This window comes from Ahaetulla prasina, chromosome 15, assembly GCF_028640845.1.
Source record: "Ahaetulla prasina isolate Xishuangbanna chromosome 15, ASM2864084v1, whole genome shotgun sequence".
NCBI classification, from domain to species: domain Eukaryota; kingdom Metazoa; phylum Chordata; class Lepidosauria; order Squamata; family Colubridae; genus Ahaetulla; species Ahaetulla prasina.
In genome coordinates this window covers 9326658-9350834 of record NC_080553.1, presented here as the reverse complement: position 1 = coordinate 9350834, position 24177 = coordinate 9326658, and the positions used below count along the sequence as shown (strand labels likewise).

The 24177-nt window shown below is 43.6% G+C and overlaps 1 protein-coding gene across 5 annotated transcripts in view; it reads right to left on the bottom strand.

Moving 5' to 3' along the window:
- Positions 1-24177, bottom strand: part of ARVCF (ARVCF delta catenin family member) — a 404277-nt gene that overhangs the window by 132033 nt on the left and 248067 nt on the right. For all 5 annotated transcript variants that reach the window (XM_058158410.1, XM_058158411.1, XM_058158407.1 and 2 more), the window contains one exon: positions 10490-10648. In XM_058158410.1, coding sequence (XP_058014393.1) covers positions 10490-10615 — 126 coding nt within the window. In that variant the 5' untranslated portion in view covers positions 10616-10648. The remainder of the gene's footprint in view (positions 1-10489; positions 10649-24177) is intronic.

Below are 24177 nucleotides of genomic sequence, written 5' to 3'. Positions count from 1 at the left end.
GTGTTCTAGAAGACCTTTCATTACCCAAGAAGGTTACATCATCAGAGTTAGAAGGAAGAGGGGTTCACAGGGAGGAGGAGGAGGATTGTGGGCTCCTTGGTCCTCTCTCTAAGCTGGGTTGTTTTCTTGCAGACTTTTCATTACCCAAGAAAGTTAATGTCAACTTGCAAAGAATCCCTGGCCTGCTCTTGAGTTGCCATAGGCAAGGGGGATGAAGCAGCATGGCAGCCAAAGACAGGAGCACATTCCAGACATATCTCTCTCAAGGCTGTCTCCCAGGGTTACCCACAGCAGCCGGAGGGGAGTGATCTCTACAACCCATGAAGTTGCTCCGTGAATGTGATTGATGACACACCCTGGGGAGAGGGGGGGAAACAGGGTCATGATGGAGGGGTAAATTACATGGGGTCAGAGTTGGCTTCACTTGGAACCCTGCTGGCATGGAACTCCTAATAAATAACTGGATTTCTTTTGAAGCTTGGCTCGAGGCTCATGATTTAATTAGGGCATCTGCCGGAACCCTGACAGTTACATCATCAGTGTTAGAAGAGAGAGGAGTTCACAGAGAGGAGGAAGAAGGAAGGAAGGAAGGAAGGAGGACTGTGGGTTCCTTGGTCCTCTCTTTGAGCTGGGTTGTTTTCTTGCAGACGCTTCATTACCCAACTATATTACATCATCAGTGCTAGAAGAGAGTAGGGTCTGCAGATTGGAGGAGGAGGAGGAAAAGAGGAGGAAGAGGAGGAGGAGGTCCTCAATGTTTTCTGAGATTCGTTGCTTTCTTGCAGACGTTTAATTACCCAACTAGGAAACATCAGTATTCTATCTCTTCCTGTCACACTGTCTTGTTTTCCTGGACTGAGCGCATAGGATGTCACTAAAGGAATGGCTGTAAGTTGAGAACTACCTCTACCCGCAAATCCAGTTGTGTCTCTCAATTGTCTTGGAGAAAGAGAGGGATTTTGTCAGAGCAAAAGTTGGGCCAGGAGAAGAATCCAAGCGACAGAGACCAGAAGAGCTGCATGGAATTATCATTATTATTTTTTTCCTGCTCAGAAATCCTTTTGCTTTCAAACAACTGTTCATAGGACATGAGGCTGGTTTAATCTGTCGCAGTGCTCATCTGCTGGGAAACTTAAATAGCCTGCACTTCTCATGCAAGGTCACCTTTGTGGGTTTAAGATGTTAACATGTTTGCCTCCTAAAAGCTACCACAAAAATCAAGGAGGGATGTCCCTCCAAATTGGGGTTTGGAAAGCTGCCTGGATACAGACAGAAAAACATCATTCAGATAGCGCTGTGGTGGCGCAGTGGTTAGAATGCAGAATTGCAGGCTAATTCTGCCCCACTGCCAAAGGTTCGATCCAGATCGGCTCAAGGTTGACTCAGCCTTCCATCTTTCCGAGGTGAGTAAAATGAGGACCCAGATTGCTGGGGGCAAGAGGCTGGCTCTGTAAACTGCTTAGAGAGGGCTGTAAAAACACCGTGAAGCGTTATATAAGTCTAAGGGCTAATGCTATTCAGTGAATGGCATATGTGCACATCCTGAGTGCCAGGTATGGCAAAAAAGGTGCACCTTCAATTCCCTCTTTAAAGCCAAAAGATGGATGACTTACAGGGAACCGGCAAATTCCATAATCGGCGTAAGGAATGTCAAAACAACCTTGAGATGGTTGGTTTATCTTGAATTTATTTATTTATTGTACATTGCCCAGAGTCTCTCTTTGACTCTGGGCAACGGGTGGTTCTACAATATGAAGAAAGAAAGAAAGAAAGAAAGAAAGAAAGAAAGAAAGAAAGAAAGAAAGGAAGGAAGGAAGGAAGGAAGGAAGGAAGGAAGGAAGGAAGGAAGGAAGGAAGGAAGGAAAGAAAGAAAGAAAGAAAGAGGAAGAAAGGAAAGAAGGAAGAGGAAGGAAGGAAAAGAAGGAAGGAACAAGGAAATAAAGAGAGAGGGAGGAAGAAAAAGAAAGAAAGAGGACGGAAGGAAGGAAAGAGGAAGGAAGAAAGGAAGGAAGGAAGGAAGGAAGGAAGAAAAGAAAGAGGAAGGAAAAGAAAGAAAGAAAGAAAGAAAGAAAGAGGAAGGAAGGAAAGAAAAAGGAAAGAAGAGGAAGGAAGGAAAAGACGGAAGGAAACAAGGAAATAAAGAAGAAGGAAGGAAAGAAGGAAAAGAAAGAAGGAATGAAAGATGGAAGGAAGGAAACAAGGAAGGAAAAGAAAGAAGGAAGGAAAAAGGAGGGAAGGAAGGAAGGAAATGAATTTGCATGCAAATGACGAATTTAGCAGGAAACTTGGTCTCGCCTAAATAAGGACGCTTGCTATTATCGAAAAAGGCTTCCATGTCATTTTAATGGGAAAAGATAACAGCCCCGTATCCCATTGCCGTTGTGATAATTGGGACTGTAAACATGCTCCTTATCAGTTACATGGCTATTCTGGGCCCTGCCTGTCATCCATGCGCCAGTCTGGTTTTCTCTAAGCAGATAGCACCCAAAGAGGTCTACCTCTGCTATTCACTTGAAGCCTGCTACATGAAGCCCAAGGCTTAAGGAAGGTCCTCTCCTGAGCTTTATATCGCCCTCCTTTTTTTCAAAAAAAAAAAATGGATTACATTAGAAAACACAAATAATAGCCCAGCGCTGCGCTATTTACACAACAGGAACTGGAAGCAATTAGCACTGCAAGGACGAGAGTGCATTAAAAAGGTTCAAAATAGAAAATCGGTGTAATCGGTGTTAAGTTTGATTGTGAGGTGTAAACAGGCAGAGGGCGGACAGACGGAAATGGTACGGATAGTGCTGAATACAACACTGAGTAAGAAGTTTGCAAAGCACCTGGAATTGTTTTGTAATATGGGGGAGGAAAAAAGTGGGAATCCTTTGAGCTTAATAATAAAATCTCCACCGCATTGTTGTTTATGAATACTAAAAGGAGAGAAATATCAGAACAGAAAAATAAAAGCTGCCTGGGTATTAAGTCTCTCGCACACTTGGCCGTTCTTTGCGTTCCCACCGGATTTGCTACTCTGGATTTGTCTTTTGATTTAGCTCAAGGATACGATAAGTCCTTGAATTATGACCATTCAAGTCCTTGAATTTCGACCATTCAATAGACATTGAATGTCCGTTGCTGAAGGACAGTGGTCGCCACATGAGTTGCATCCGATTTTACAACTTATTTTGCCGCAGTTGTTAAGTGACTCGTTTGGTCAGGAAGCGAATTTGGCTTCCCTCCGTGACTTTGCCATCTGGGAAGATCCAGAAATCCTCAGTGTTACGACGACAATTGAGCCCAACATTTATGTTGCTAAGCGACATAAATTTCTTATGGGAAATTTTGCCTCGTTTGAGGACTTTTTCTCGCCACCTTTGTTAAGTGAACCTCTTCCGTTGTTCAGTGAGCCACGCGGTTGTTAAGTGAATCTGGTTTCCCCATCGACTTTGCTTGACAGAAGGTCGCAAGAGGGGATCATGTGACCCCACCTCCACCCCCAGGACACTGCGACCGTCATAAATACGAGTCCGTTGCCAGGCATGTGAATGTACATCACATGACTGCAGGGGAGATGCTGCAACGGTCGTTAAGTGTGAAAAAGGGTCATAAGTGTTTTTTTTAATGCCGTTGTCATTTCGAACGGTCACTAAATGAATTGTTGTAACTCGAGGACTGCATGTAATTTAACACCAAAGGAGGGATAAATTTCACTGCAAGATAGTCCTTGACTTGCCATCATTCATTTAGCGACCGTCCATAAATACGAGTCCGTTGCCAGGCATGTGAATGTACATCACATGACTGCAGGGGAGATGCTGCAACGGTCGTTAAGTGTGAAAAAGGGTCATAAGTGTTTTTTTTAATGCCGTTGTCATTTCGAACGGTCACTAAATGAATTGTTGTAACTCGAGGACTGCATGTAATTTAACACCAAAGGAGGGATAAATTTCACTGCAAGATAGTCCTTGACTTGCCATCATTCATTTAGCGACCGTCAGAAGTTACAAGGGCACTGAAAGAAGTGATTTGGATATTTTTCACACTTAGTGACCAATGCAGCATCCCCATGGTCACATGATCAAAATTCAGGCGCTTGGCAACTGGCATGTACTTACGACGGTTGCAGCGTCCCGGGATGATGTAATCCCCCTTTGCGACGTTCAGACAATGGGGAAAACTAGATGCACTTAACAACTGTGTTACTATCTTAAGAACGGCAGTGATTCACTTAACGGCTGTAGCACAAAAGCGGGTAAAATGGGGCAAAACTGACTTAACAACTGTCTCGCTTCTTAATGGAAATGTTGGGGCACAGCCGTGGCCGTAAGTCGAAGACTCTCTGCATTAAGTCGAAGACTCTCTGCAGGATCCCTCGCATCCTGGACATAAACTGTTTCAACTCCTACCCTCAAAACGACGCTATAGAGCACTGCACACCAGAACAACTAGACACAAGAACAGTTTTTTCCCGAAGGCCATCACTCTGCTAAACAAATAATTCCCTCAACACTGTCAGACTATTTACTGAATCTGCACTACTATTAATCTTCTCATAGTTCCCATCACCAATCTCTTTCCACTTATGACTGTATGACTGTAACTTGTTGCTGGCAATCCTTATGATTTATATTGATATATTGATCATCAATTGTGTTGTAAATGTTGTACCTTGATGAACGTATCTTTTCTTTTATGTACACTGAGAGCATGTGCACCAAGACAAATTCCTTGCGTGTCCAATCACACTTGGCCAATAAAATTCTATTCTATTCTATTCTATTCTATTAACTTCATCGTTTAGCATTCAGATAAAAGATACATTGATCGTCGCCAAGGCTGTCATCTAGAAGGAATGGAAAAGGTAACCAGCCCTCCTAAAATATCACAAAGTATATCACGGTTTTACAGATTATATTTATTAACAGAGTTGGAAGGGACCTTGTAGGTCATCTAGTCCAACCCCCTGCCCAAGCAGGAGACCCTACACATTTCTGACAAATGGCAGTCCAGTCTCTTCTTAAAAGCCTCCAGTGATGACGCTCCCACAATTTTTGAAGGCAACTTCTGTTCCATCAGTTGATTGTTCTCACTGTCAGAAAATTCCTGTTTATTTCCAGGAATCTCTCCTTGATCAGTTTCCATCCATTATTCCTTGTCTGGCCTTCAGGTACTTTGGAGAATAGCTTGAACCGCTCCTCTTTCTGGCAGCCCCTCAAATATTGGAAGATGCTATCATGTCTCCCCTGGTCCTTCTCTTCCCTAGACTAGCCAGGCCCAGTTCCTGCAACCGTTCTTCATATGTTTTAGTCTCCAGGCCTTTGAATATTTTAGATAGATTCACATTAACAGAATTGGAAGGGACCTTGTAGGTCATCTAGTCCAACCCCCCACCCAAGCAGGAGACCCTACACCATTTCTGACCAATGGCAGTCCCGTCTCTTCTTGAAAGCCTCCAGGGATGAAGCTCCCACCACTTTTGAAGGTAACTTCTGTTCCGTGGGTTGATTGTTCTGACTGTCAGAAAATTTCTCCTTATTTCCAGGTTGAATCTCTCCTTGTTCAGTTCCCATCCATTATTCCATAAAGAAGGACTAGGGGAGACATGATAGCAGTCTTCCAATATCTCAGGGGCTGCCACAAAGAAGAGGGAGTCAAACTATTCTCCAAAGCACCTGAGGGCAGGACAAGAAGCAATGGGTGGAAACTAATCAAGGAGAGAAGCAACTTAGAACTAAGGAGAAATTTCCTGACAGTTAGAACAATTAATCAGTGGAACAACTTGCCTCCAGAAGTTGTGAATGCTCCAACACTGGAAATTTTTAAGAAGATGTTGGATAACCATTTGTCTGAAGTGGTGTAGGGTTTCCTGCCTGGGCAGGGGGTTGGACTAGAAGACCTCCAAGGTCCCTTCCAACTCTGTTATTCTGTTATTCCTTGTCTGGCTTTTGGGTGCTTTGGAAAATAACTCGACCCCCTCCTCTCTGTGGCAGCCCCTCAAATATTATAACTGGCCATCCTGTCTCCCCTGGTCCTTCTCTTCCCTAAACTAGCCAGGCCCAGTTCCTGCAAGCCTTCATCCTAATGGATAGGAGCTAAGCAAAGGGCGAGCATTTTTTTAAAAAAAATGCAAATTGCAAAATACACTTTTTTTTTAACAAGCGAGTTACAAAGAAGGTCTCCTGGGGGAGGCGAAGAGAAGAATTTGTCTCATCAGAAACTCCAAACGGGGCGTCTCTTTATCTTTTTTGTTCTAAGGGGAACAAATTCAATTCAGAGCTCCATTTAATCTTGGATGGAATATGTAGTTATCACAGCAGGTTGTCATCTCTGGGTCAGTCATCTACAGAGGTCTGTAATCCCTTAAGAAAGACTTGAAAGCCAAGAGCTGTCATCACTTCTGACAAAGAATCCTACGGGGTTACTACGTCACTGTGCAAAACATGGCGATTTTTTAAAAGACAAGTGCCAAATTTTTCTTTTCTTGGCTCTTTCAACGTCTTCTTCGTCTTTGGGGAAAAATTTCTTGGGGAAAAAAAACAAACTATGAGGGCACAGATTGTTTTCCTGTAGGTAGTCCTCGACTTATAAACATTCGTTTAGCGACTGTTCGGAGTTACAACAGTACTGGGAAAGTGACTTAGGACTGGTCAGCTTTCATGGCTAAGGTGGGACTAGAACTCACAGTCACTGGGTAACTTTGGCCCCTGGTGATTGGGCTAAAGTTACCCAACCGGCTTTTATGCCTTAAGGAGGGACTAGAACTCACAGTCTCCAGTGATTGGTTCAAAGTCATCCACCTGGTTTTCATGCCTAAGGAGGGACTAGAACTCACAGCCTCCTAGTGATTGGTCCAAAATCATCCACCTGGTATTCATGCCCAAGGTGGGACTAGAACTCACTTGTCTCCTGGTGATCACCCCAAAGTCACCCAACTGGCTCTCAGGGCTAAGATGGGACTAGATCTCACTGTCTCTCACTTTCCAGCCTTGTGCCTTAACCTATCCAACATTTTCTTAAAAATTCCAATGTTGGAGCATTCACAGCTTCTGCAGGCAAGTTGTTCCACTCATTAATTGTTCTAACTGTCAGGAAATTTCTCCTTAGTTCTAAGTTGCTTCTTTCTTTGATTAGTTTCCACCCATTGCTTCTTGTTCTACCCTCAGGTGCTTTGGAGAATAGCTTGACTCCCTCTTCTTTGTAGCAACCCCTGTGTTGTGTCTGCGCCCCACCAAGCCGGGGCCTCTGCCAGAAAGTGACTTGGAAAGTGAGGGGGAAGGGCCATCAGGACTTACCTCTGGAGCACCGGCTTCCCTGGCTCAGCTCCAGGAGCCAGAGGCAGGCCAGGTGGAGGAGATAACGAGGCCTCCGTCCCCTGACTCTTCCCCCCCCCCCCCGCCATGCCTCCAGACCCGGCTGATGACAATCAGGCCTGGCTGGACCCTAGGTTTCGTAGGCAGGAGAGGCGGAAACAACAGAAGCAAGGGTGGGGAAGGCCTAGGAAGTGCTGAGTCATGGAGCCACACTCCACAGGATATAAAAGCAGCAAGGCCTGCTATACCACTTCATGGCAAGCAAATCAACTGCTTAACTAGAGCTGAAGTACTATTTATTCCTGGTTGACTCATCTGCATCAAGCGAGATAACAGAGACACTTGGCAGACGCTCGCTAGTTTGCTGCCAGAAGCTGATAGTTGCCGGCTAATTAAATCATCGCTCAGACTGAGACGAGGGGGACAGAACACTCTGAGATATTGGAACACTCCTATCATGTCTCCCCTAATCCTTCTTTTCATTAAACTAGGCATACCGAGTTCCTGCAACCGTTCTTCATATGTTTTAGCCTCCAGTCCCCTAATCATCTTTGTTGCTCTTCTCTTCACTCTTTCTAGAATCTCAACATCTTTTTTGCATCGTGGCAATCAAAACTGGATGCAATAACATAACTCCAAGGCACTGGTGGGTTTCAAATTTTTTTACTACTAGTTCTGTGGGTGTGGCTTGGTGGGTGTGGCATGGCTTGGTGGGCATGGCAGGGGAAGGACACTGTAAAATTCCCATTTCCTCCCCATTCCAGGGGAAGGATATTGTAAAATCCCTATTTCCTCCCGATCAGCTGGGACTTGGTAGGCAGGGAATAGATGGGGGCGGGGCCAGTCAGAATTTTTACTACCGGTTCTCCAAACTACTCAAAATTTCTGCTACCGGTTCTTCCGAACCGGTCAGAAGCTGCCAAAACCCACGTCTGCTCCAACCTCTCCCCACCTCTCCCTCACCTGATCTGCTTCGTGGCCCCAAAAGCAAAATAAACACATTCCAAAATACCTTTAGACAGCTTCTAAAATAAACTTCCGTTTGGGAACATCTGCTCCACAGCCAGCCAGTGTTTATCCAGCAACCTTTCTTTCTTTTTCTTTTTTTCCTTTTCTGATTTATTCCTTCACCTGTTATCACGGTCTCCCACCAGCTTCCGGAGAGGACCCCCCACTCTGATCACGCTGAGAAAAATGCTTCCGTTCTCTGCTAAACATCCCGGCAATTTATCCGCACTCCTTTTAGTTGTTTTGTTCGCAACGTTCCAAAAATCAGACGCACCAATTTAGATTAATTTATACTTTGACGCTACACTCCGGGAGAAAGCAATCAAAGCTCCCTAAAAGCCTATGGGGCTGGCTTCTGCCCCACCGCTGAAAACGAGCCAGACCAAAAAAAAACCCATGAAGATTCAACTTCGATCTTAAATTCCACTTTAGTGCGAAAGAATAAAAAAGCAAAGGAAAATATCAAAACTGTGAATGGGAAGAACATCCTGAATGCTAATCATGAGAGAACGCCTTGGCTAATTTGCATACTGGCCCCACCCACAAAGGCTCTCTCGCCCCTCCTTCAAATTTTAGGAAATAGCTGCTACTACTATACAGGCAGTCTTCATCTCAGCCCGCTGAGCCTCCAGGCGCCGGTACCTGGCCTTGCACTCCCGCAGGTCTTCCCTCTGCTTGGAAAGCCTATGCTTCTAGTCCTCAGTGAACTGCTTCTGCTGAGCCTCCTTCTTGGTCAGATCCAATCTGAACTGAGCTGTTTTGCCAACTCTTTCTCCTGGTGGCTGCTTAGATCCATTAACTGTTTCCTGTTGGGGCTCTAAGGAGCCCAGGTGGGCAGGCAAGGAGGGGCTGGGAGGGGAGGGGTGAGTTGAGGCCGGCGATGTGCCCCTTGACATGAGTGACATCAAGCTGGCCACGCCCACCCAGTCACATGATCACGTAGCCACACCCACCCAGCCGGTCATTAGGCAGATTATATTAGTGGTCCACAGGATTTAAAATTTTGAGTTTAGTGGTCCCTGAGGTCCGAAAGGTTGGTGACCCCTGCCATTTGTCACACATGTTGCTGCATCCCCGTGGTCAAGTGATCAAAATTGGAATGCTTGGCAACTGGCATGTACTTATGACGGTTGCAGTGTCCTGAAGTCATGTGATCAGCTTTTTGTGACCTTCTGACAAGCAGAGTCAATGGAGAAATGAAATTTACCTAACAGCCATGTTCAGTGTTGAAATTCAATTTTTTTTACTATCGGCTTGATAGGCGTGGTGTGACTTGGTGGGCATGGCAGGGGAAGGATACTTCAAAATCCCCATTCCCTCCCCCCTCCAAGGGAAGGATACTGCAAAATCCCCATTCCTACCCCACTCCTGGGCAAGGATACTGCAAAATCCCCATTTCCACCCCACTCCTGGGGGAAGGATATTGCAGAATCCCCATTCCCACCCCACTCCTGGGGGAAGGATACTGCAAAATCCCCATTTCCACCCCACTCCTGGGAGAAGGATATTGCAAAATCCCCATTCCCACCCCACTCCTGGGGGAAGGATACTGCAAAATTCCCATTCCCACCCCACTCCTGGGGAAGGATACTGCAAAATCCCCATTTCCTCCCCACTCCTGGGGGAAAGATATTACAAAATCCCCATTCCCATCTTGCTCTGGGGCCAACCAGAGGTGACATTTGACGGTTCTCCGAATTGGTCAGCTGTTGGTCAGCAAACATCAACTCCATCAACTAATCCACTTACAGCAACAAAGCCAGCACTCCCCACCTCCCCACCAGTATTTATAGAGAGACAGCAGCTCCGACCACGCTTTGCTCGCACAAGCACAAAGCCGAAAACACCAGCTTGAAGATGACGAGTGGGACCTCATCGAAACGTCGCCTAGATACTTTCAACCTTACACGGGAAAACCTACATAGCTATACCTGTGAAAACCTACGAAAACACACACACACACACACACTTCACCTGTATTCATCATCCTTACTAAAAATTAATTCTGTGGGGTCCTTGGTGCTCCCTGAGGTTGGTTATGAGCAGCAAGACCCCACAGTTCAATCCCGAGATACAAATATTTTCTTCTAGAGGTTAATTCAGAAGTTGAGTTAAATCTGTGGAAGGCAACGGTTGACCTCCAAGGTCCCTTCCAGCCCTAGGTTGCAACCATCATTTCCTACCTTTGTCTCCGTCCTTCTGGTGGTCCCATCTTCTGAAGTCACAATAGAAACGTGAGATGTGGGGGTACCAGGATCTTCTTCGACGGTCACAGTCTCCTCTACCTTCTCTTGGGGCTCCTGCATCATTGCTATGGAGGTCTGGTTGCTGGGGCTTTGCTCCTGGAGAAGAAAGAAGGGAGGATCTCAATAACTTCGCCAGAAAGTAAGGAGAGCAACCTTACAATTAAGAACGGTATAAACACTTGCCCAAGTCAGAACCGAGAACATGTAGGTCTGGAGCTTCCAAAATCTCATTTTTGGCTCCACGTTTGTGTGTTTCTTAACCGCTGCTGATGAATGATCATTGTTGAAGCCCCTAGTCCAGGGGTGTCCACCCTTGGCAACTTGTAAGACTTGTGAACTTTTCAACCCATGCAGGCTGGGGAATTCTGGAAGTGGAAGTCCACAAGTCTTAAAGTGGCCAAGATTGGACACCCCTGCCCTGGTCCATCTAGAGGTTGATTCACTCACTCACTCAATCAATCCAGAGATGGCTTTTGACTCACTCAATCCAGAGATGGCTTTTGACTCACTCAATCCAGAGATGGCCATTTGGTATTTTAAGGGGGCCAGGATAGAATAGAATAGAATAGAATTTTTATTGGCCAAGTGTGATTGGACACACAAGGAATTTGTCTTGGTGCATATATGCTCTCAGTGTACATAAAAGAAAAGATACGTTCATCAAGGTACAACATTTACAACACAATTGATGGTCAATATATCAATATAAATCATAAGGATTGCCAGCAACAAGTTATAGTCATACAGTCATAAATGGAAAGAGATTGGTGATGGGAACTATGAGAAGATTAATAGTAGTGCAGATTCAGTAAATAGTTTGACAGTGTTGATGGAATTATTTGTTTAGCAGAGTGATGGCCTTCGGGAAAAAACTGTTCTTGTGTCTAGTTGTTCTGGTCTGCAGTGCTCTATAGCGTCGTTTTGAGGGTAGGAGATGAAACAGTTTATGTCCAGGATGCGAGGGGTCTGTAAATATTTTCACGGCCCTCTTCTTGATTCGTGCAATATACAGGTCCTCAATGGAAGGCAGATTGGTAGCAATTATTTTTTCTGCAGTTCTAATTATCCTCTGAAGTCTGTGTTTTTCTTGTTGAGTTGCAGAACCGAACCAGACAGTTATAGAGATGCAAATGACAGACTCAATAATTCCTCTGTAGAACTGAATCAGCAGCTCTTTGGGCAGTTTGAGCTTACTGAGTTGGCGCAGAAAGAACATTCTTTGCTGTCCTTTTCTAATGATGTTTTTGATGTTAGCTGTCCATTTTAGATCTTGCGATATGATGGAACCTAGAAATTTGAAGGTTTCTACTGTTGATACTGTGTTGTCTAGTATTGTGAGAGGTGAAAGTATGGAAGGGTTTCTCCTAAAGTCTACCACCATTTCTAAGGTTTTGAGTGTGTTCAGTTCCAGATTGTTTTGGTTGCACCACAAGGATCAGGGGTAGGCTTCAAAAATTTCAGCAAGGGGTTCTCTGCCTGGTTGCTGGGTGGGCGTGGCCATGGTGGGTGTGGTCTAGTTGGCCTCCTGCACCACGGCAGGATGTGTGAGTGTTTTTACCCTCCCCAGGCTCCAGAGGCTTTCCTTGAGCCTCTGGGAGGGCGAAAACGACCTCCCCAGGCTCTGGAGGCCCTCTGGATGCTGGAAACGGGCCTGTTTCCGCCCTTCCCGAACTTCCGCTAGGCCCGTTTTTCGCCCTCCCAGAGCCTCCATGCGTGCCCGGCACTTACCTGCATCCAAAACAGGGCGTGTGGGGATTCCTGGGAGGGGTGAGGTGGGGTGGGTGGGGCCAGCCAGGAGTAGGATTTGGGGTTTCTCCGAAATTGCACAGAATCTTAGCTAGAGGTTCTCCCGAACCCCTGCGAACCCCCGGCAGCCCACCCCTAGCCAGGATGGGTTCAAATTCCTTGTGTTTCGGGATCTTCCCATCCTTTAATTAGCACGAAAACCTTGCTTATTAGAAAAAACTGCGAACGTGGTATGAAAATAAGGTTTATGGATTTTAGTCAGGATATCACTGTGCGCTTCGAAGGTTTTGGGGAGGTCTTCTTTGTATTCATTTTTCTCCTTGAAGGAGGAGAAGACAACCTAAAAACCTCTTAGAGGCAGATTCATACCTTCCCTTTTTCACTGAACAAATACTGAAAAGGAACAATATAACAATGGGCGGGTGCAGCTATTGTTTTCCTACAGTCTCACCGTGAAACGATTTCAGCCATTTTTTAAAATGGTAATCCTGCTCCCAAAACTCATGAATTTACTTTCGTTTCCAGGCATGTTTCTTAGTGCACCTACAACATTTTGCAAAGATGATTGTTATGATGGTTCACCCGTATAATCAGCCAGATGTTCAGACCAGATGTGGCATTTTTTGTCTGCCTATCGAGTCCTTCTCAAAGACCTGGGATAGACACACAGATGTGGAATTTTAATGGGTGTTAAACGTCTCATAGGGACACGGTGGCTTAGTGGGTAAGACGCTGAGCCTGTCGATCGAAAGGTCGGCAGTTCAGCGGTTCGAATCCCTAGTGCCGCGTAACGGGGTGAGCTCCCGTGACTTGTCCCAGTTTCTGCCAACCTAGCAGTTCGAAAGCTGGTAAAAAATGCAAGTAGAAAAATAGGGACCACCTTTGGTGGGAAGGGAACAGCGTTCCGTGCGCCTTTGGCGTTGATTCATGTCGACCACATGACCACGGAGACGTCTTCTGAGAGCACTGGCTCTTCGGCTTTGAAACGGAGATGAGCACCGCCCCCTAGAGCCGGGAATGACTAGCACGTATGTGCGAGAGGAACCTTTACCTTTAAACGTCTCATTGCAGGATGTAAGTTGTTCCGAATAAAGCTGACTTTTGAAATTGATTGATGGGGATTTCGTCAATTACAGGTCGTCCTTGACTTACAGCAGTTCATTGAATGACTGCTCAAAATTACAACCATCCACTTCGTGACTTTTTAAAATTACAACAGCACTGAAAAAAAAGTGACTTGCGATGATTTTTCACACTTACGACCACTGCAGCATCCCCGTGTTCAAAATTCAGACGCTTGGCAACCGACTCATATTTTTATATTTATATTATATTTTAATATATTTTAATTTTATTTTATTTACGATGGTTGCAGTGTCCCCAGGCTCAGAATGATCCCCTTGGGCGACCTTCATTGACCAGCAAAGTCAATGGGGAAGGAACAATGGTGTTCCTACCTTAGCAACTGCAGCGATTCACTTAACAACGGTCTCACTTAACAACATAAATTCAGGGGTCAATTGTGGTCGTAAGTCAAGGATTCCCTATTCTTCACGAAAAAAATCAACCGCACATTTGTAGCATTTTGGGGCTCCTTTGGCTAAAGACACTCCTTTCTTCCCCCCCTTCTATACATTTTCTAAATGCTGGCATTTTTTTTTATTTAAAAAAAACCCCTAATCTATGTATTTTTCTCCTTGGGTGTCTGGAATTTTCCATTTAATGCTCACACTTTTGAGGTTAAACTGACCGAAGGAGCAACGCTGTCATTCTAATGGATGCACTCAACAACTGCAGTAAATAGCTGTGTTTCAAAGGCCCCCATTTAATGCTTATTCACAAGAAAGGGTTTTGTCATATTTTAAAAGCAATTTCTATGCTGCCTCCCTCTCCTTAGGTCAAGCCGCTACATCCATAGATATGACACCTCTAAATAACAAATGCTCGGCTGAATACAGGCCTCTAAATCTATGGAGTTACTTAGTGGTGTTACTCAAAGTTGAAGGCGTCTCTCAAATACATGAGGGGCTGTCGCAGGGAAGAGGGGGTTAATTCTCCCTAGCACCCAAAGAGAGGACCAGAAACAATGGGCAGAAAAAATCTGCTCAGGAGGAGATCCAACTTGGAAATAAGGAGAAATTCTGTAATAATCCGACTCTTCCCTCTCCTTGATTTCTAACGTCATCCTGTCCATTTCTGCACATCGTAAAAATTTTTGGATAATTATTTCCTCTCTTGGAACATTATTAAAAAAGTGTGGAATAAATTGTATGATTGGTTGGAAAAAAGAAATCAAAATTATAAATTATAAATTGGATTGTTAATCTGACTAAATTGGAATTAGGAAATGTAAATTATTGGATTGGTAAATAGAATAATAGAATGTAAATATAAGTATGTATAGGATTGAGTAAACAAAGAACAGAGAATATATACCATTGCCGATACGACGAGCTGTAAAATACGTAATGCTATGTTCGTGATGTGTTTTTAATGTGTTTTTGTTTTGTTTTTTTGGTTGTGTTTTTTCTTCATTTTGTTTTTAAGGGTGAAAAGCTTAATAAAATTATTTTTATAAAAAGGAGAAATTGTGTGACAGTGAGAAGGATTAACCAATGCAATGGCTTCCTTCCAGAAGTTGTAGGTGTTCCATCACTGGAGGTCTTAAAGAAACGATTTGATGAAAATACACACATCGCTGGAAAAAAAATGATAACATATAGACCCGAAACCAGAGATATTTTTGCTAGGCGTGTTACTAGAAAAATATGATAAAAAGACTGCAAATTCAATCCTGCGTATACTAACGGCAACTAGAATTGTATTTGCGCAACAATGGAAAAATGATGAGATCCCCTCTGAGGGGAATGTAATTAAAAAAATATTAGATGGTAGAAATGGATAGATTAACACTTGCTGTTAAGGATAAAGAAAAAACTGAATATTTTTTTTGATATGGGACCAGGGGTGAAATCCAGCAGGTTCTGACAGGTTCTGGAGAACCAGTAGCGGAAATTTTGAGTAGTTCGGAGAACCGGCAAATACCACCTCTGGCTGGCCCCAGAGTGGGGAGGGAATGGGGATTTTGCAGTATCCTTCCCCCAGGAGTGGGGAGGGAATGGGGATTTTGCAGTATCCCTCCCCTGGGGTAGGGTGGGAATGGAGATTTTGCAGTATCCTTCCCCTGCCACGCCCACCAAGCCACACTACGCCCACCAAGCCACGCCCACCAAGCCACGCCCACAGAACTGGTAGTAAAAATTTTTGGATAATTATTTCCTCTCTTGGAACATTATTAAAAAAGTGTGGAATAAATTGTATGATTGGTTGGAAAAAAGAAATCAAAATTATAAATTATAAATTGGATTGTTAATCTGACTAAATTGGAATTAGGAAATGTAAATTATTGGATTGGTAAATAGAATAATAGAATGTAAATATAAGTATGTATAGGATTGAGTAAACAAAGAACAGAGAATATATACCATTGCCGATACGACGAGCTGTAAAATACGTAATGCTATGTTCGTGATGTGTTTTTAATGTGTTTTTGTTTTGTTTTTTTGGTTGTGTTTTTTCTTCATTTTGTTTTTAAGGGTGAAAAGCTTAATAAAATTATTTTTATAAAAAGGAGAAATTGTGTGACAGTGAGAAGGATTAACCAATGCAATGGCTTCCTTCCAGAAGTTGTAGGTGTTCCATCACTGGAGGTCTTAAAGAAACGATTTGATGAAAATACACACATCGCTGGAAAAAAAATGATAACATATAGACCCGAAACCAGAGATATTTTTGCTAGGCGTGTTACTAGAAAAATATGATAAAAAGACTGCAAAATCAATCCTCATGATACTAACGGCAACTAGAATTGTATTTGCGCAACAATGGAAAAATGATGAGATCCCCTCTGAGGGGAATGTAATTAAAAAAATATTAGATGGTAGAAATGGATAGATTAACACTTGCTGTTAAGGATAAAGAAAAAACTGAATATTTTTTTTGATATGGGACCAGGGGTGAAATCCAGCAGGTTCTGACAGGTTCTGGAGAACCAGTAGCGGAAATTTTGAGTAGTTCGGAGAACCGGCAAATACCACCTCTGGCTGGCCCCAGAGTGGGGAGGGAATGGGGATTTTGCAGTATCCTTCCCCCAGGAGTGGGGAGGGAATGGGGATTTTGCAGTATCCCTCCCCTGGGGTAGGGTGGGAATGGAGATTTTGCAATATCCTTCCCCTGCCACGCCCACCAAGCCACGCCCACCAAGCCACACCATGCCAAGCCACGCCCACAGAACTGGTAGTAAAAAAATTTGGATTTCACCCCTGGGACAAAACTAATAAAACACAATCATGGCTAATTTTAGCTGAAGCTGGACATTACAACCACTCACTTTTCCAGCTTTTCAAAAATTGACTGGTTAACCATAGGACTGGGATGGTATGAGGGGTTGGACTAGAAGACCTCCAAGGCCCCTTCCAACCCTAGGATTCTATCCAGGATTGTTATAAGGACTCCTGACATAGGAAGGGAGTTGGACTAGAACAGGGGTCTCCAACCTTGGCAACTTGAAGACTTGTGGACTTCAACTCCCAGAATTCCTCAGCCAGAATTCCCAGAATTCCTCAGCAGAATTCCAGAATTCCTCAGCAAAGCTGGCTGAGGAATTACATCTTTCTTTCTTTCTTTCTTTCTTTCTTTCTTTCTTTCTTTCTTTCTTTCTTTCTCTTTCTTTCTTTCTTTCTTTCTTTCTTTCTTTCTTTCTTCCTTCCTTCCTTCCTTCCAATTCCATCTTTCTTTCTTTCTCTTTCTTTCCTTCCTTCGTCTTTTTTTCCTTCTTTCTTTTCCTGCAAAAATTCCTCAGCAAAGCTGGCTGAGGAATTCCATCTATCTATCTATCTATCTATCTATCTATCTATCTATCTATCTATCTATCTATCTGTCTGTCTGTCTGTCTGTCTGTCTGTCTTTCTGTCTTTCTTTCTTTCTTTCTTTCTTTCCCTTTCCTTCCTTCCTTCTTTCCTTCCTTCCTTTCCTTCCTTCCTTTGTCTTTCTTTCCTTCTTTCTTTTCCTGAAAAAATTCCTCAGCAAAGCTGGCTGAGGAATTCTGGGAGTTGAAGTCCACAAGTCTTAAAAGTTGACAAGGTTGGAGACCCCTGGACTAGAAGACCTCCAAGGTCCCTTCCAGCCCTAGGGCTCTATGGTTTGCATCATTCGTGAACCAGTCTCCAACTTCCATTGTACTTTTTCACACTTCACAACCCTTGAGATGGGACGAAAGGACATCCCTCTTTAATCCCTGCCACAGTCCTTCTAACTGAACCACAGCACGGAGGCTGGTTGTATTAGTGACCTGGCAGGAATTCAGAGATTCTGTTCCAAGGGAGTTCAATGTTTCAAAGTCAATCTCCAAAGCAATTCAAGGCCCCTCGTTCAACTGATTTAGAAAGAGCTGGATACAATTCAAGGATGTGATGGGCATTTGCAATGTCTCTTTCCAAGGTTTTGAACTGGGCTCATTCCAGTTTCCAAGACCAATTGAGTCTTCCTTCCTTTTCTTTCTTTCTTTCTTTCTTTCTTTCTTTCTTTCTTTCTTTCTTTTTCTTTCTTTTTTTTCTTTCTTTCCTCCCTCTCTCCTTCCTTCATCTCCCTCTCTCTCATTGTCCTCCCTTCCTTCCCCTTCTTTCATCCCTTCCCCCTCCCATCTTCCTTCCTTCCCTCCTTCCCTCCCTCATTGTCCTTCCTTCCCTCCCATCTTCCTTCCTTCCTTATCTCCCTCCCTCTCATTGTCCTTCCTTCTTTCCTTCCCTTCTTTCTTCCCTCCCATCTTCCCTCCTTCCCTCCCTTCCTTCCGTCTTTCCTTATCTCCCTTTCTTCCATCCCATCTTTCTTCCTTTCCTCCCTGCCTTCCATTGTCCTTCCTTCCCACCCATCTTCCTTTCCTCCTTCCTTCCTTCCTTCCTTTCTTCCTTCCTTCCCATCTTTCCCCTTCCCTTCCTTCCTGGCTGACATTCTCCAGCACTGAGTTTTGTCCAGTAATTTAGAGATGGTTGATTGATCTCATAGGATTCCAACGTGTGCAATAAAAGTTAACTGGAAAACCAAATTACGTATCCTTCCTCCCTCCCTCTCCTTTATCCCCAGATCCACAGGAGTTATTAATTTCTCCATAGCTGAGGCGCTCAGGGCTGATGTTGACATATGACTTTCCTGCAAGCTTTCTCTATTTTGATCTGCGTGGGAAGGCCCACCTGGATTGTTGATCTAAACAGAACAACAAGATATATGAAGTTTAAAAATGGGACTCTCTGGAGAATTCTTGTAATTGTTAAAGAGGGAGATGAATTTGCTTCAAAAAAATATTTGGTTTTGAAGGCGCATGTAAACATTTATAAGCTTTGAAAGTTGTATTCTTTTATAAATACAACCTACTTGGAGTTTCTGCAATGGATGGCTGTAAAAGTTGGACCATAAGGAAGGCTGAGCGCCAAAGAACTGAGGCCTTTGAACTCTGATGCTGGAGAAGATTCCTGCAAGTCCCTTGGACTGCAAGGCCAGTCCTAGAGGAGATCAACCCTGACTGCTCTTTAGAAGGCCAGATCCTGAAGAGGAAACTTAAAATACTTTGGCCACCTAATGAGAAGGAAGGACTCCCTGGTGAAGAGCCTCATGCTGGGAACGATTGAGGGCAAAAGAAGAAGGGGACGGCAGAGAACGAGGTGGCTGGATGGAGTCACTGAAGCAGTTGGTGTGAGCTTCAATGGACTCCGGAGGATGATAGAGGACAGGAAGGCCTGGAGGAACGTTGTCCATGGGGTCAGACAAGAGTTTGCAACTAACAACAACTACAACAACTTGGTGTTTATTTTAATCATGTGACCATGATTGTAAGTGTGAAAACTGGTCATGTCCCTTTTTCAGTGCTGTTGTAACTCTGAATGGTCACTAAACAAATGGTTTTAAGTCAAGGACTACCTATATAGTCAGAAGTGGTGGGAGCTTCATCCCTGGAAGCTTTCAAGAAGAGACTGGACTGCCATCTGTCAAAAATAGAGTGCTTGGGCTGGAGGGGCTGGACTAGATAACCCACAAGGATCCTTCCAACTCTGTTAATCTGTAATCTGTATATGGAGAACTTTTAGTAGTACATGAAAGTTGAAGATGAAAGCGCCAGTCCAGGTTTCGTCGTTGTTGTTGTCCTAGAAAGACTTGAGTTGTTACTTTTAAAAGATTTGTTGGGACAGTAAAAACTCAAAACTGTTGTATGCCTTTTTAGTTTGAGTTCTCTGAGTCAGGTCAGCTCCTATCATCCTTTTTGCAAATAATTATGAACTCTTACAATGCAAGGCTCAAAAAAAAATCTCATTTCTTCTTTGCTATTGATCTCCAAAAACGGGAGAGGAAAATCTCCCCAAAACTGAGCCAAGCAAGGGATTTTATTTCGAAAATAATTTATTTTATTCGTTTGGAGAGGTTTAGCCTTCCAAACTATTTGCTGACTGGAAGGTAGCGCCGTTCTTTTAAAAAAAAATCTCCCAGGACTGTCATTTCCAAGAAACTAATTCTGGTTTTTTTCCTGTTTTTTTTTTTTAAAGAAGGCTCTATGCTTTATTTATTTTATTTATTTATTTTGTCACAACAATATATGTAGGTATCATACAAAAGATTATATAGTATATAAACACATATATGAGGGCCGTGGGTGGCTCAGGCTGTAAGACAGCCTGTTATTAAACACAGCTGCTTGCAGTTACTGCAGGCTTGAGTCCCACCAGGCCCAGGGTTGACTCAGCCTTCCATCCTTTATAAGGTAGGTAAAATGAGGACCCAGATTGTTGGGGGGGGGGGCAGTAAGTTGACTTTGTATATAAATATACAAATAGGATGAGACTATTGCCTTACACAATGTAAGCCGCCCTGAGTCTTCGGAGAAAGGCGGGATATAAATGTAAATAAATAAATAAATAAATAAATAAATAAATAAATAAATAAATAAAAATATATATATATATATATATATATATATATATATATATATATATATATATATATATATATATATATATATATATTATATATATATATATATAGGAAGAAGAAAAGAAAAACAATAGGACAGGAACGGTAGGCACGTTTGTGCGCTTATGCACGCCCCTTATGGTCCTCTTAGGAATGGGGTGAGGTCAATAGTAGACAGTTTTTGGATAAAACTTTTAGGATTATGGGAAGAGACCACAGAGTCAGGTAAAGTATTCCAAGCACTGATGATTCTGTTACAGAAGTCATATTTTCTGCAATCTAGATTAAAGCGGTTGACATTTAGTTTAAATCTATTAGTTGCTCTAGTATTATTGCAATTAAAGCTGAAGTAGTCTTTAACAGGAAGGACATTACAATAGATGATTCTGTGAGTTAAGCTTAGGTCATGTCATTTAAAACTTACTTTAAGTTAAGCTTAGGTCATTTAAAACTTACTTTACGTATGGGTACCTTCCAAGCTTTCAAGATTTGCTTTGCCCGTAGGCAGATCAAGCCGCAAATGCGGGGAGATTTATTTGTGTTCGAAATATATTTTCAATGAGTTGCAAAAAAAACAACAACACCCAAAACCTTGACAAGAGTAAAAAAACAACAACATTTTCCCGCCCTCCTCCTAGTATTCTTCTCAGGCGTCATCATGTCACAAAGGAAGAGTTTATTGCTTGAGGAATTTGAGCCAAGAAGAAACAGACGAAAAGTTCAAGGGTTGAGATGGAACGCCAGTTTGAAAGACATTACTCCTTCCAAGAATTGTTATGGATGGATGATTGATGGGTCGATCATCTAATCATCAAGAGCACGTTGACTTTTAGCAGCTCCTCCGTAGGGTTTTCCCCAGCATAATCTGTGCCAACCTGGTTCTTCAGCTCTTCCGCCCGGGTTACCCGTTGCTAAGTCCATCCACTTTGCTGCTGATTGTCCTTCACTTTCAGAGTTATTAATATTAATAATAATAATCTAATATAAATGCTTCAGAAAGAGAAGGACCGGCCCAAGGTTAACCATAAGTTTCATGGTTGGCTAGAGGTTTAAAACTGTATGTCCCCCAATTATATATCCTTGCAATTTTATTTTTAGCAAGAGGAAACATTGAGAGGAAGAGGTAAGTTCAAAATGAGAGGAAGGAAGGAAGGAAGGAAGGAAGGAAGGAAGGAAGGAAGGAAGGAAGGAAGGAAGGAAGGAAAGAAGGAAGGAAGGAAGGAAGGAAGGAAGGAAAATATGGAAAATATTTGGAGGGAGGGAGGAAAGAAAGGAAGGAAAATATGGAAAATATTCGGAGGGAGGGATGGAAGGAGGGAGGGAGGAAGGAAGGAAAATATTGGCAGGGAGGGAGGGAGGGAGAAAGGAAGGAAGGAAGGAAGGAAGGAAGGAAGGAAGGAAGGAAGGAAGGAAAATATTGGGAGGAGGAGGGAGGGAGCAAGGAAGGAAGGAGGGAGGAGGAAGGAAAATATTTGGAGGAGGGAGGGAGCAAGGAAGGAAGGAGGGAGGAAGGAAGGAAGAAAGAAAATATGGAAAATATTGGCAGGAGGGAGGGAGGAGAGAAAGAAGGAAGGAAGGAAGGAAGGAAGGAAGGAAGGAAGGAAGGAAGGAAGGAAAATATTGGGAGGGAGGGAGGGAGGGAGCAAGGAAGGAAGGGAGGGAGGGAGGAAGGAAAATATTTGGAGGGAGGGAGGGAGCAAGGAAGGAAGGGAGGGAGGAAGGAAGGAAGAAAGAAAAATATGGAAAATATTGGCAGGGAGGGAGGGAGGGAGGGAGGAAGGAAGGAAGGAAGGAAGGAAGGAAGGAAGGAAAATATTAGGAGGGAGGGAGGGAGGGAGCAAGGAAGGAAGGGAGGGAGGAAGGAAGGAAAATATTTGGAGGGAGAGAGAGATGCTTGGCAATGAGTTCATACTTATGACTGTTGCTGTGTCCCGGGGTCACGTGACCCCCTTTTGCAACCTTCTGAGAAGCAAAGTCCATGGGGAAACTAGATTCACTTAATAACCATGTTACTAAGTTAACCACTACGTCAATTCACTTAACAACCATGACAAGGAAGGTCGTAAAACGGGGGGGAAAAACTCACGTAACCAATGTCTCCCTTAAAACAGAAGTGCTAGGCTCCATTGGGGTCGTAAGTAGAGGACTACCTGTGTTGCATAGGAATGTTGTGGGTTTGCAGGGCGTCAAAACAGAGAAAGCGAGAGAGAAGGAAGGACCGTCGGCTGACCTTCAAAACCCCGAAACTCCCTGGGGTTTTGGAGCCAGGAGAGGGAGAGGTGCAAAGAGCAACTCAAGGCACCATCGAGTGGAGAGACTGAGGCACAATGAGGAAATTATTCTGATTACAGAGCAAGAGACCTTTTCCTGCTGGGGAAATAAAGAGGCCAAGCGATGAAAAGCTTAGCACTGATTTTCTTGACCTCCCATTAAAAGAAGGAAGTTGCTTTGCCCTCAATTCCCAGGGAGGGAGGGAGGAAAATGGGAGGGAGGAAAGATGGGAGGGAAGGACAATGAGAGGGAGGGAGGGAGGGAGGGAGGGAGGGAAGGAAGGAAGGAAGGAAGGAAGGAAGGAAGGAAGGAAAGAAGATGGGAGGGAGGGAGGGAGGAAGGAAGGAAAGAAGATGGGAGGGAGGGAGGGAGGGAGGAAGATGGGAGGGAGGGAAGGACAATGAGAGGGAGGGAGAGAAAGAAGGGAGGGAGGAAGGAAGGAAAATGGGAGGGAGGAAAGGAGGAAGGGAAGGAAGAAAGGACAATGAGAGGGAGGGAGAGAAGGAAGGAAGAAAGGAAGGAAGAAAGGAAGGAAGGAGGAAAGGGACTAACAGAACGGGGAGGGGAGGAGTAGGAGAAAAGAAAGAAAGAGAAAGAGAGAAAGAAAGAGAAAGAGAGAGGGAGGAAGAGAGAGGTAGAGGGAGGGACAGAGAAAAGGAAGGAAGGGAGGAAGGAAGGAAGGAAGGAAGAAAGAAAGGAAGGAGGACAGAGAAAGTATTTTTTGGAAACCCTAAAAGCCACATTCTCGTCCTCCCAAAAAAACCCACCAGTAATAAACAAAATAATCACAGAACTACCAAGGAGAACACCATACCCACACCAACACAGGCAGGGTAAGATACTGTATATCAATAACCAGCAAATCCCACACTCCCTCATACTGATGCTGTTACCTACTTGGGTCATGAAATGTCTGCAAGGAAACCACCAAGCTTAGAGAGCACCAAAGACCCAAAGACACTTCAACCTTGAGCTACATGTATTCTCTACTATTGAATTATTGATATTGATTAATTATTGAGTCTGTCATTTGCACTTCTATAACTGTCTGGTTTGGTTCTGCAACCCAACAAGAAAGACACAGACTTCAGAGGATCATTAGAACTGCAGAAAAAACAATGGCTACCAACCTGCCTTCCATTGAGGACCTGTATACTGCACAAGTCAAAAAGAGGGCTGTGAAAATATTTACAGACCTCTCACATCCTGGACATAAACTGTTTCAACTCCTACCCTCAAAACGACGCTATAGAGCACTGCACACCAGAACAACTAGACACAAGAACAGTTTTTCCCCGAAGGCCATCACTCTGCTAAACAAATAATTCCATCAACACTGTCAAACTATTTACTGAATCTGCACTACTATTAATCTTCTCATTGTTCCCATCACCCGTCTCCTTCCATTTATGACTGTGTGACTGTAACTTTGTTGCTGGTAATCCTTATGATTTATATTGATAATTGTACCCTATGACCATCATTTGTGTTGTAAATGTTGTACCTTGATGAAGGTATCTTTTCTTTTATGTACACTGAGAACATATGCACAAAGACAAATTCCTTGTGTGTCCAATCACACTTGGCCCATA